Here is a 13384-nt window from a genome sequence, read left to right as displayed (position 1 = left end):
GCTGTCCTGTACAATCAAATATATAATGCCATCAAATTCAGTTCAACACAAAACAACTTATCCAACAGACTTCAATATCTTACAGAAAAATTTATATCCAGGAAATACCCTTTACAGGTAATTCAAAAAACTATTTCCAATGTCCAAAATAATATTAATAATCCAACCAAACATAACACACACAACAATTTACGCGTAGTTCTTTATCACAGTGACCTTGCTAGACAGTTTCGTCGAATATTTGCAAATACCGACATTACACTCATATTATCAACATACAATATACTAGAATCCATGTTTAATTCTTATAAAGAAACTTATAAATACCAAATCTGTGATTTGAACAACCTAGTATACTTAATAAAATGCCAGCCAAAATGTAATTCATGCTATGTCGGAAGCACTACTTCAAAATACGGCTCTACAAAAATGTCAAATACACGAGCATACTATCATTATACTAGCTTTAGAACTGGACAAGCAAATACAGAACTGACTATACATGTACAATCCCATAACCACACGCCTTTAGTAGATTCAGCAATCCCCATTATTAAATTACAGTCTAGTTTCAGAATTTATCAGTATGAAGCCCTTATCATAGAATGGTTTCGGCATCAATCTAAATTAAACGTATTAAATGCAAAATTACTCTACAACCTCTCCCCGGTCTGGAATCTCACGCACCCGAGATTCTCACGTGCATCAAAGAGCATCACGGGAACTTAGTTCTTTTAAATACATGTTACCAACTATTACCAACTGAAGACGTTAATAACGAAAGCCTATCGTTACAGCTATTGGTCTCTTGATTATACTCTCATAGTTCCAATTCTTTTCAACTTTAATTCATGACAACCAAGGATGAAGACGTGCACTTCTATTTCCTTGAGCATATTTTAACTCCGTTCAAAAAATTTAAGCTCATTCACATTAAATCCAATTTTGACCTTATTCACTCTAAGCCCAACTGCAGATTATATTAAGGTAAGTACTGAAAATTAAGCTATTGCTACTATTTACTAGGAAAATGTTTATTTGAAGTATCACTACCCTTGATACATCTTGCCCATATCAGCTGTTGTGGCAACAAACAAGAACCTCTGAGTGGTCTAAAACTGAACTCTTTTCTTTTAAGTTCAACATAATTAAAACATAATTATTTAATTTTTGTTCAAACTTCAATTTTTATAATCTGCAATTAAAATATATTTGTGTTAGAATATTTCTGATCCTAATGTTAGGTACAAATCATATTGCATTATTCAGTTTTGCATATTTTTTCATGCTACCACAAAACAATACATAAAATACAGGCCTGTTTTAAGTTCTATTCTCCCACAGGTTTACTAATTAAACCAGTAGTCAGCAATCGTATAGGAATCCATGAGAGAGAAGGGAAAAAAAAAGGATTTCTCTCTCTCTCAGGTGCTTGCATGATTATCTTGTCCTTTAATCTGTAACTTCTACCAGTAAGATTAAAACTACATAGATATATAATGCAATGGTCTTAAGCCTCACCAAAGTTGAATTGACCATACGTGTAAAATTACTTACTATCTGATGGGGTACCAGCTAGTCCTGAAACAGGTTCCCCATTAGATAGCAAGTGGTCTCTAGTAACAATGTGCAGTCCAAAAATTTATAAAGTTGTTCAATGTGAGCTGCCATATTGTATACGAAATCAGTTTTAAAAACTGAATTCTAATATAATTAAAGTTATTTGTTTTATCTGAGTACTGTCACTGGATACCACCTAGCAACAATGCTATCTGATGATGGACCAGTTAGTCCTGAAATAGGCTGTCACAGCAGTGCATTTAAAAAAAAAAAAAAAAAATGGTCAATTTTGTAGCAGATTTGTGCTGCTTTGAAAATTAAGACCACTGCATACTCAATGCACTTTAAATCCTTCTGGCTACAAAAGCAGATGAAAGGACAAGATAATCCTGAAAACATCTTATAATTCTCTGAGGCCATGTAGCTTTAGCTACATTTATCTATGGATAAATACAAAATGCCTAGAGTGGGTATAGCTGTAAAAATGCATGTTTGTTTAAATCTATAGTTAATTACTTCCATAAATACAGACTTACTGATGTGTACAAATGATATACTTAATATTCTGCACAACCAAGGTTTCTGCCATCATTATAAACAGTCATGCAGCTTATCAGCTGCATAACTAGTTATGTATGTAGACTGATAGAGACCACAATTTTTTACCAATTCTAAAGTATTTTTTCTCTAAAGCACAACCATTGATACACTGTCTGATACTCTACTAGGCATACATTGAAAATTGATAATTCAGTACATTACTGTTTGTTGTTTGTCCACATTTAAAACACTGAACTATTATTCACATCTGTCACTACTAGCACTACCCTTTCAGCCATTATAAAATGTTTTAGAGATGTGATTAAGTTCACTTTTAGCATTTTATATTAATTTAGATGTGTACTAGGTATATATTCCTAAAATTCAGAAAATTTTAATCCAGCACCTCTCAATCCTTAAGGATGCTACATTTTTTAGTTTACTGTATAATTTTTTTTTTTTTAAATCTCAAATACTGTTTGTGCAGATACTGCTCATGTTTTTAATCAACCTCAATTTTCACAATATGTTAATAAATATTATAAACATACAATTACAGAAAATTTAAATATTATTCGCTTTTTAAAACTGAAAAATATAGAATGTGGTTTTAAGCCTACACCTAAATTAAATATTTCATTATCATCATTCAAATCCGTTACATACTGAGGGTGTGCAGATTATTATAATTCAAGATTATTTTAAAGCCATATTGCGTAGTTTTCTGCAGAAACATGTTCACGGGACGATTTGCATGCTGTGCAGGCTGATAAACTTGGAATAACTCAGAGATTTGCCTCAAACGCAAAGGACTTTAGAAATTCCTACAATCATTGAGAGGAGTTAAATCCAGGCCTCTGCATAAATGGCAATGTAACATGACAACTAAGCAGTTATGGAGGAAAGATCATTATCACAGTATACAAATCGTTCCTGGACTATCAACCTTCCATTCGACATTTTCTTTCATACTATGCTATTTAGTGGTAGAATTTTCGACCTAGCCATAATTATTTAATTTTTCTCTAATGTGAGTTTGACATAAATCAGTCCACCAATGTTTAGGCAATTATCATTCAAATTTGCTTCAAATATCCACTTAGCTAATCTCTGTTCTCCCATTTCTTTTTTTCTAAATGCCAGTACCATCTTAAGTTTACCTTTGAGAATCTATTACCACTCACCCCCCTTTCTTATTGTTGTTTGTTGTTATTGTGTCCATCTGCTAGTTCCATTTACTTTTTTCTGAAACTCTTATTTCTAAAAATTCCAATTTTTGATCAACTCCCCTAATCTTTATTCAGCTCAGCTCCATGTGTCAAAACAGACAATAAACAATGATTATAAATAACCAATTCTGCTTTTCAAGTAACTTTTCTTTTTCTGTAAATGAATTTTTTAAAACAGCTTCACTTATTTTATTATTTATACCCATTTCTTAGCTTCCATCTTCATTAATGACTGTTTCCACTTTTTCTTCTAATTTTTATTGGTTTACACTAAATATTCACTGCCTCTCAAAACTTTCCAACCTTTTGTTTACACGAAACTAATTTCCATGTCGAATTATCTACTATCAAACTGTCAACCTATAACTAATTTATACAGGTATTCTTGAGAAGTCTTGCAAGCTATTACTTAACAGCACAATGTTATTATCCACATATAACATGTGGGTTGTGGAGTAACAAAATTAACATTACTTTTTTAAGTCCATTTTAACTTACGGAGCTGAGAGATAGATAAAAATTAAAAGGAACAAACACATGGAAACAATACCAAGATTACACTACAAATGAGGTAATAAGAGAAACTCTGAGTAACTAATATAAAATCAATGGTAAGTGAAGCAAACTTCAGATAATATGGGTATGTAGAAAGAATAGGAAGATGCATATCAGTTAAACAGACAAGCTTTGTGTGCAAATCAAGCAGTAATAAGCCTAAAGGCAGATCAAGTGGACGATGTCAAACAAGCATTGGGGAAAGAGGATCTGCTCTGGTCAGAGCTACAGATTTGACAGAAAACACATACTGCATAGAGGTATAACAAATCTGGATGAAGTGATAATGATAATCTATTTCTAAACTTTTATACTAAGCTGCATTCTTTAAGCTTTAATTTAGCTCATTTTTATTTAGATTAAGAAACACTATACAGACTTCATGAACATAAATTCAGGTTACAGGGTCTTCACAAAATACAAGTTTTAAATATATTTTTCTTGTGTATTAAGCACATAATGCTATACATCTGACTGAGGGAGGGGGGGGGGAACCACGGAATTTTACAATTTTTTATTTTTTTATATATAATAGTATTTTAAATGTATGGCTGTGTTGTTTCCTATAAATAAAGTTCTCAAGCACTGCAGATATGCCTTCAAAAATTTCTTTTAAGGGCAGTTAGGATTTTCATCATTAGCCCCAACTAATTACAACCAACTATTCTTAATCCACAGAGGTATATTCTGAAAAAAGTAAAAAAAAAAAAAAAAAAAGTAAAGTGCAGCCGTTATCAACCCACTGCAGGATGGAAGCCTCCTCAACAATTCATGCTGAGGGGAATGGACCATAATCTGCCACGCTGGTCCAGTGCGGGTTGGCAGATCGACCGTATTCAGCAGTCAGGGGCTTGAACCCCGGTCTACTCAAAGAGCGTGTGCTACTGCACTCTCGCTCCTGCCCACTCGGCTACGGAGGCCTTTGAAAAAAGTAATCTCACTTCAAATCTTAAAAATCAGCAAGAAATAATTCAAAGTTATTCCTTTTTTTTTAATTTTTCCGATCTATTATAGACAACTGAAAAATCCATTTTTTTTTTATATTGAAAACATATATTTTCAATTAGTATAAAAAAAAAAAAAAAATTCTCTCTGATGCAGTTTACACATATTTTTGTAATGCCTGCATTTGGGAGTTAAGCTAAAGTCAACAAACAAAAGAGAGATTGAAAAAATCCAAATGCTTCAATAATTGGATACTAACAATGTGTAAACAACATATGAAGCAAGTAAGAGGTCTGCTGTTAGAGGATGGTAGCATCCTCTAACAGCAGACTTGAATCCAGCATGCTCAATAACTGGAGGGAGAGATGCTGCTAATTTTATATTCTTATTTTTGAACACTTTATAACTATATGCAAGAACAGTCTTAGACAAACTTCTTCAATAACAAGCCAATTAATGATAGAGATCAAAAACCAAACCAATAATGAAGGAAAAACTACAACTCTCATTCACAATGCTGTAATAAATACTTTTATTTTGATTTAAGTCGCTTTGACATATAGCATATGCCAATGTGGCAGCTGGTAGGTTAACCATTGAATGGTATGTGAGATGCTGCAGTTGACATAGGCATTCAGAAATTATCAACAAAGTAATCAATTTATCACAGGGATTAAGGTTCAGTGAAAATGGTGGCTAGGGCCAACTACACCTAAATCTTTCTGAAAAGCAATTTCACAATAGAGTGAATAGCACTTAGTGAAGGAAATTCTAAATGTATTATATGTATGAAGATAAAAATTGCAATAATTTTCTTAGATGTCAAAGAAATTCTTGGTGTACACATTTATTTAACATTATGCACTGACTTCTTCCTACTACTAACCATTCCCATTCTGCTGCATGCACCACCTGCTAATTCAGGTTTATTCAGTAATTTATGTATCATCTGTCTACCAAGACTATTTCTAGTTATGGATTTTTTGTGAATACTGCATTTGTTCAAATACCACCTGCATAATACTTTATTTATGACTGCACTATTCCTGTTATTTCTGCAAATGACATTATTAGGTCTACTGTTATTAACTCATTTACTTAGGAAGATATACTCATTTAAAACTATTGTATATTTTTTGGTGAAGACCCTGTAGTGAGTTAACATAATTTATCTTTGTCAAAAATTTACCGGAAAACTTGGATCAGTATATCCATTTTTCATTTCTTCAATATCTGGAGTTGATTGTGTAATAGATACTGCTGCAGTTGTTACAGGAATTGGACAATGTGCTAAGTGAAGAGGAAGTGCTGTTGGAGGAGATGAAGATGCTGTGGTAATATGAGACATAACTGCCATTGGTGAAACATGGGAGGAAAGAGGACCACAAGGAACAGTAACTGGGATGTATGCAGGAGGTACAACTGCAGCAGGAATTATATTTTGCATCATGGCAAAGTTCTGATTAGTAAATGTTTGTGTTGGAATAGGCTGGTTAGGATCAAATTCCTGAATTGCACTATGAGTAAACACGGCAGGAACTTCATTAAGAGGAACAGGAGACAACTGTTGATGGCTGGAGACTACTACTACTACTGGTGATACTTCTGATGTTACAGTAGTAGATGGAACTGCAACAGCACAAGAGTTTTCTTCCTGTTTGTTACTAACTTCTGGGACTGGCTGTAGTTCTTGCAGCAGAGGAACCTGTATGTTGTACTGAGTAGACTGATAGGCAACGCCAGGAGCTGGAGTCATCGGGTGGGCAACAACAACAGCTGGATCCATATGTGGAGCTAATAATAAATTTATAACATCAGCTAACTTGAAAATACACTTCAATATATGTTATTAATTCATCAATAAATTTATTGAAAATGTATCCAAATTTTAAAATTTTAAGCTGAGAATAATCTGAAAAAGAAAAAATTCACAATTTTATCTATGACCATTCTTTCAAATTCTTGCAGTCACCTAATTGTGGATTGAGCAGCATTTTGGTTCGGGCATCTTTAACTTGTTAAATAAGAATTAAATAAGTTAAATTCCGTACATACTATTTAAGATGCCGTTGGTGTAGATTTCAGCTGAGATAAAGCAATAATTTAATTGATGGAAGCTACTGTAGTATTGTGATTTTCATACATGTTATTCAGGTTTTTAAGTGGGTACATTTGAGTTATTACATAAATATTAGTCATTTTAATTGTACAGTTATCCGTTTATTTTATTGGGCATAATTCAAATTAAAAGAATTATAGTATTTAGTTAGTGTGGCCAGTGTATTACAGAATTCAACATGTACACTATCCCTGACCTCAGAGGGTTCTCATAGTAATAACAGACATGATTTTAAAATCGAAAAAACACACAAGACATTACTACATGTTTGAAGAGAAAGCTGGCATGCAGCAGTTTCCCTCTGTATGCTCTGAGAGTTAACTAAAAGTACAATAAACATTTGATATTCACTGATTTAATATTAATGAGTTATGTTCTCATTCCAAATTTAAGTTTTGAATTATTCAAGTGTAGTTTCTCTACATGTCTGTTACATTTCCAGCACTTACATGCAAGGTGTAGCTATTAAATAACAAAACTGCATGCATAGCCACTATACACCAAGTGCCACCTGTGAAACAAAAGCATAGTTCTCTAGTTGTCGTTCAAGTCATATTCCAACATGCTCAATCACTTTGCAGTGACAGGTTTCCATTTCCTTATGTTTCTACACTTACCTGAAAAATGACAGACAAAAGAAATGAACAGTGAATCAACCTCAAATTTTTAACAAAACTACAGGAAACACCAACTGAGTTATAAGTTATATCAAGTTTATTGGGAAGATACTATGTCAAGAGCTCATGTCTTTAAATGGCAAAAAAGATTTTTAGAAGGAAGAGAGAATGTGGAAGTCTATGAATGACTGAGCCATATGGTATCCATGAAAACTGATGAAAATATGTACTGGGTTGAACTCAATATGAACAAAAAAAAAAAAAAAAAAACAGATAAATATTAACTGAAAATTTAGGCATGAGAAAAGTGTGCCATTTTTGGTGCCAAAAATTTTGAATGAAGATCAAAGGAGAATGTATTTTAAACACTTGATGAAAGCTGGCTGTTCCACAATGACTCAGAAACTAAGAGGCAGTCAATGCAATAGAACAGTGGTGTGCAAACTGTGGGGCATGACCCCCAAAGGCATCGCTGGATAAATTAAAGGGATCGCAGCAATTTTTAAATAAAATTAGTTATTGTGTACATAAAACCTAAAAAAAACTGTTGTTAAAATTACTTTTTCAATACTGTAGATGCAGAGACCTTACTACTCAAATGAAGTCTGAGATATGAATGAACCCTATTGCCACTCTATTTTTAGAGTGGTTTCATGTGTGATGCAGGTAGCTTTCTTACTTATTGTCCTTGTAGGTAATACAGTCAAGTCCTTGTATAACAAGTGCTTACACTACACGAATTCAATCATATACAATTTATAAACAGGGGACCGATATCTTAATATAACACGAAACGAATTCGCTTATGCACGATTTGCCTTTGTGTTTACAAGAAATGGCAGTCGAATGCGGAATCACCCCAACTGAACGCAACACAATAGGAATGAAGAGAAGATTCTGAAAATGTATTTGTGTGTTTTATATCAGTGAAGGGGAAACACATTTCACCATAATAACGTAAAAACCAACACAATTCCAGCTATCGGTATAATCGCAAATGCAATTAGATCGAGTTTACTACCAGTTTATAACAGATTCCACTAGCAGAAATTGTTTTTATTGTTTTATGGTAGTAACCCCTAGAAATGTGCTTTAGTAAAATGTGAGGTGTTAATAGTGTATCTCTGCCTTTACGGTGTTGTTTATTCAGTTGCTACACGCACACAGCTTTGTTTATGTGTATCAAGCGTGCCTCCTCGTTTTGTAATTGTGCTTTATTCCCTAAAAATGAGTAAAATACTTAAAAGGTGTGAAAAGGAAGCGTCCTGGTGAAGACACTGCAGATTCAGAGAGAAAAAGAAAAGCAATATCGATAAACAGAGGCAGACTGGGTGAAAACTTCTTACCCGGAAAAATTTGTAGTGGCCTCATACTAGTGTTTATGGCCAAAATCACACCGGCCCCCGGCCCACCGGGGTTTCCCTGGTAAGGCTTATGGCCAGTCCATCTCTGTTGATAGAGAAAAAATATGAAATTGTGAAATGTTTTGAGCGAAATGAAAGACCATGTGATATTGCACGTGCTACAGACCTAAATGAGGCAACGCCAAGAATTACAAAGAATGCACAGAAAATAAAAACAACTTTCATAGCAGGAACAACTCAAGTGTAATTAAAATCCATTAGATTAAGACACAAAGAATTGGAAGAGATGGAACGGCTGTCATCTGTTTGGATAGAAAATCGAACAAAAAACAAGTTTGCTTAGGATAGAAGTAAAAGCATTAGCAATATTTTATTATGTAATAGTCGTAATAAAATACTTACGTATTTTATTACGATTGTTTATTGTGTTTGGTAATATTTTGGTTACAAATGTGCGTTCAATCTTGGGTGGTCAGCACCTAACCCTATTTTTCCCATAGGGCCTGTTGTTTATATTGCACGAGGGTTTCTAGGAACACAACTATCGTGCTATACGAGGACTGACTGTACGTCTTAATTTTCTCACTGGCTATGGATGCACAAAAAGCAGCTTAGTGTGACTTCTCAGTATGTATTAATACTTCTCAGTACAACTGAATTGCTGAAATGTAATCCCTTTAGCTCTTAATTCTTGCTTCCTACAGCAAAAATTTCGGAAATTGCCTAAAGGCCAGAGGTGCGAATATGCAGTGGCAGTAAACAGCAAGTCCGTTGCATGCACGCTTTATTCTGTTTTGTAATTCGGTGCTTTCACATCAATTTGGATGTTTTTCATTCTTCTGCTACTTTTTATATTATAATTGTTTTTAAGAAGAAAAAAATTTTTTTATATATTTTACCATGGACAATTGAGTAATCAGAACAAAACAGCCGAGGAGTGACGACAATAATGTTGCTACAAATACTTCAGAAGCTGAAAGGATAAGAAATGCATCATGTGAAAATTTGGACACTAACGTTATTTCAAGTGTGTGGTGCAACAAACAATTTCTGGTTGAGAGACATCATATTCCAAATGAAAAAGAATAGAAAATATCAAGAAGAATTTATGAAGTACAGCTTTACTTACAGTGTGGTTGATGATGATGAGCAACATCCTGTGCGCGTAATTATATGTTACGAAAAACTGGCTAACGAAAGCATAAAAGCTATAAAATGAAAAAGACACTTACATATGAAACATCCAGAGATAATGAAAAACACTGAATCGTTTTCAAAATACATGCTGACGGTATACAAGGTCTGAAATCTTTCATGAAGAAACATACGGCAGTTCCTTGTAAAGCTTTAAGAGCATAGATGCAAGTATCATATTTAATAGAAAAAAATTTGAAATCACAAACTATTGCTGAATCTCTTGTTCTCCCTGCTGCTATAAAAATGATTTCAATTATGAATGGAGAAAAGTAGAGCAACGATTTAATTAAATAACATTCCTCTATCCAGAGACAGTCTCGCAGCTTATTACAGTTATCGCAGACAACTCAAAATTCAGTTTATTAAATGGACTGAGAAAGTCCAATTTTTGTAATATAGTTAGATGAATTCACAGATATTTAAAAATACTTAAAACTTTGCTCAACTTATTGTATATGTGAGATTCTGCTATGAGGGAGATATTTTGGAGAATTTTCTATTTTGCAAAGCTTTGGAAAGAAGAACAAAGGGCTAGAAGATTTTTGATGTTATATTTTCTTTAAAACAAATAATCTAACGTAGAACAACTGCTTTTCGATTTGTACAGATGGTGCAGCTGCATTAACAGGATAAAATAAAGGTTTAAAAGGCAAAGTAAAGGAAATTGCTCCAAATTTAGCTTTGAATCATTGCACTATACAGTACATAGGGAAGCATTAGTAGCAAATGAAATGCAAACTGATTTTCGCAAAGTTTTAAAAGATGCGATAGTGTGATCAACTTTACGAAATAGTAGAAGCTTAAATAGCAGACTTTTCACAATGCTTTGTAATGAAATGGGATGAAACGCTTCTTTTATATAGAAAAGTGGTTATTTGGTTTTTAGGAGCATTAGCAACTAAGGTCATATTGCTCCGGGATATGCAGTGGTCATTCCCTGACCTTTCTGCATTCTCCGTATTTGGTGGTGATGGGCTCGAACCCCGGTCTAATCAAGAAGCGTGTGCTATGCACTGCTGCTCCTTCCCACCTGGATACGGAGGCGCCATATAGAAAAGTGGGGTGGGTGTCCAGTGGTAAAGTGTTGTGACATCTTTTTGACCTCAAACATGAAGCTTTATTGATTATATCAGATAAAAATCAGAATCTTGCTCAATTGTGTACAAATCAGACACGTGATATATTTGAAAAATTTAATGATTTAAATTATGTGTTCAAGGACAGGGAACACATATTAATACTCAGTGATAAAACAGAAACTCTCAAAGGGAAGCTTAATCTTTGGAAAACTGAATTTGAATGTAATAATACTGAAATGTTCCCATGCTTTTCTGATTTTGCTATAATATTGACATTTTATAATTTAGGGATATCCATGCCACCCACCTAACGATGCTAATTAAGAATTTTTCCAAATGATTTTATGTATCTCCAGAAAAAAAGTTGTATTGGATTCGTGATCCTTTTGCTTTTGATATTTCTTCATGTCCTGAAATAACCATTGAGCAAAATGAGGATCTTATCGACCTGTCATCTACCAAGCATTATGTGCACTTTAAGACTACTTGGGAAACATTCTGGTTTTCACTTCAAGATGAGTATCCAGGATTATCGAAAATGGCGATACAAAGGTAGCTTTCGGGTCTACATATTTATGTGAGGTTGGTTTCTCAAAATTAACAGCTATAAAAACACACAAAAAAAAAAAAGCGTTCCAGACTTCCAGAAGATGACATGAGATTAGCAATTTCAAATATCGTACCAAATATCATCGGTTATCTAGGCCAGTCCTTCTCATTAATTGTCTTGATTTATAACTGTTCATTTTTTTATTGTTTTGCAATCTTAACTGAAAAATAAGAATTTGATTAACAGTGGGACCTCGTACGGCGAACACCCTGTACGATGAACTTTTCGTACCATGAATCTGGGTTTTAATCCAGGTTCATGGTTTGAGGGAACAACTCTAAAACGGTGTTCGCAGGCCGGCCTCTAGTTAATACACCAGGCCGAACCTATTGTTAACTCTCTAGGAGGCTTCCGGATCAACTAAGGTATAATCTTGCTACCTCTACTCTGCCAGATAGTGGCTGGAGGGAGTCCGAGTAGTGTGTATGCGGGGAGCATTGTCGAGACCCCGTTATGTCACGGAACTAGGTATATTCTTACCATGTGTATGCCATATCCAAAAATTTCATTACTTCATACAGCATGTCCCACCTACTTTTTCTTACTATTGAATACACCATGAATTGTCAAACTAATAGAGCAAGCTTATCTGCGAAAAGATCTAAACCCCCCCAAACACTTCCTAACCCATTTCACAAATATACGTGGTGTCAATTCTAATCACAACGATGTCCATGTACTTTTTCTAACAGAATCTCAGTTATCGGTTGATTCAACCACGGCTCATCTCAGATGCCCAAATTATTCGCTGTATGATTCCTTTCACCTCAAAGGTGGTACTTGTGAATATGTCCGTTCTGATATTCCCTGTCAGAGACTTGGCAATTTGGAATCTCCTCTCTTTGATCTTCTCTGGCTTAAAATCTCTCTACCTCATTGTGTCAAATTCATCTGTTGTCTCTACCATTCTCCCAACTCCACTAATCACTTGGAGCTCTTTGACTTCCTCTCTTTGCAACTTGACTTTCTCCAGTCCAACTTTCCTAACAGTGAGGTAACTTTCCTTGGTGATTTTAATGTTCACAACTCAGGCTGGCTTCCGTTTTCTAGTCACACCGACCCAGCTGGTCAACATGCTGAAGCTTTTGCAATTACTAATGACTTTGCACAGATTGTTCATTTACCTACAAGAATACCGGACAATCCTAATCATACAGCCAATACACTTGATCTTTTTCTCACAAACAACCCTTCTAAGTACATGGTCGAAGTGAAAGGTCCTTTAGGCACTTCAGATCACAACTTGGTGATTGTTTCTTCTCCAATGGAACCTTTATCTCATGGCTATTCCCAACCTCGTGTTGTTTGGCATTACAAGAATGCAAAATGGGATGACCTGCGAGACTTCTTTTCTTCTTTTCCTTGGTCGGATTACTGTTTCAAAAGTTCTGATGTCAACATTTGCTCAGATTGTGTCAGTGAAATTATTCTTGCACGAATGGAATCCTTTATCCCACACTCCACTTTAAAATCTTGTCCTTTATCTAAACCTTGGTTTTCCAATAAATGTGCTAAGGCTGTTCAAGAGAAGAATGTTGCATATTGTAATTGGCTTGTTTCTCATTCTTC

General features: G+C 34.4%; 1 protein-coding gene across 1 annotated transcript in view; it reads right to left on the bottom strand.

Annotated features, from left to right (window-relative positions):
* LOC150077443 (caprin-1-like) overlaps positions 1-13384 on the bottom strand; it is a 174127-nt gene that overhangs the window by 52050 nt on the left and 108693 nt on the right. The window contains exon 8 of the mRNA XM_090386390.1: positions 6019-6623. Within this exon, the coding sequence (XP_090242516.1) occupies positions 6019-6623 (605 nt within the window). The remainder of the gene's footprint in view (positions 1-6018; positions 6624-13384) is intronic.

Source organism: Mastigoproctus giganteus, chromosome 12 (assembly GCF_048544385.1).
Source record: "Mastigoproctus giganteus isolate SK-2022 chromosome 12, ASM4854438v1, whole genome shotgun sequence".
Lineage (NCBI taxonomy): Eukaryota > Metazoa > Arthropoda > Arachnida > Uropygi > Thelyphonidae > Mastigoproctus > Mastigoproctus giganteus.
Note: the sequence above shows the minus strand (reverse complement) of the source record. Positions and strands in the feature narration are given on the sequence as shown.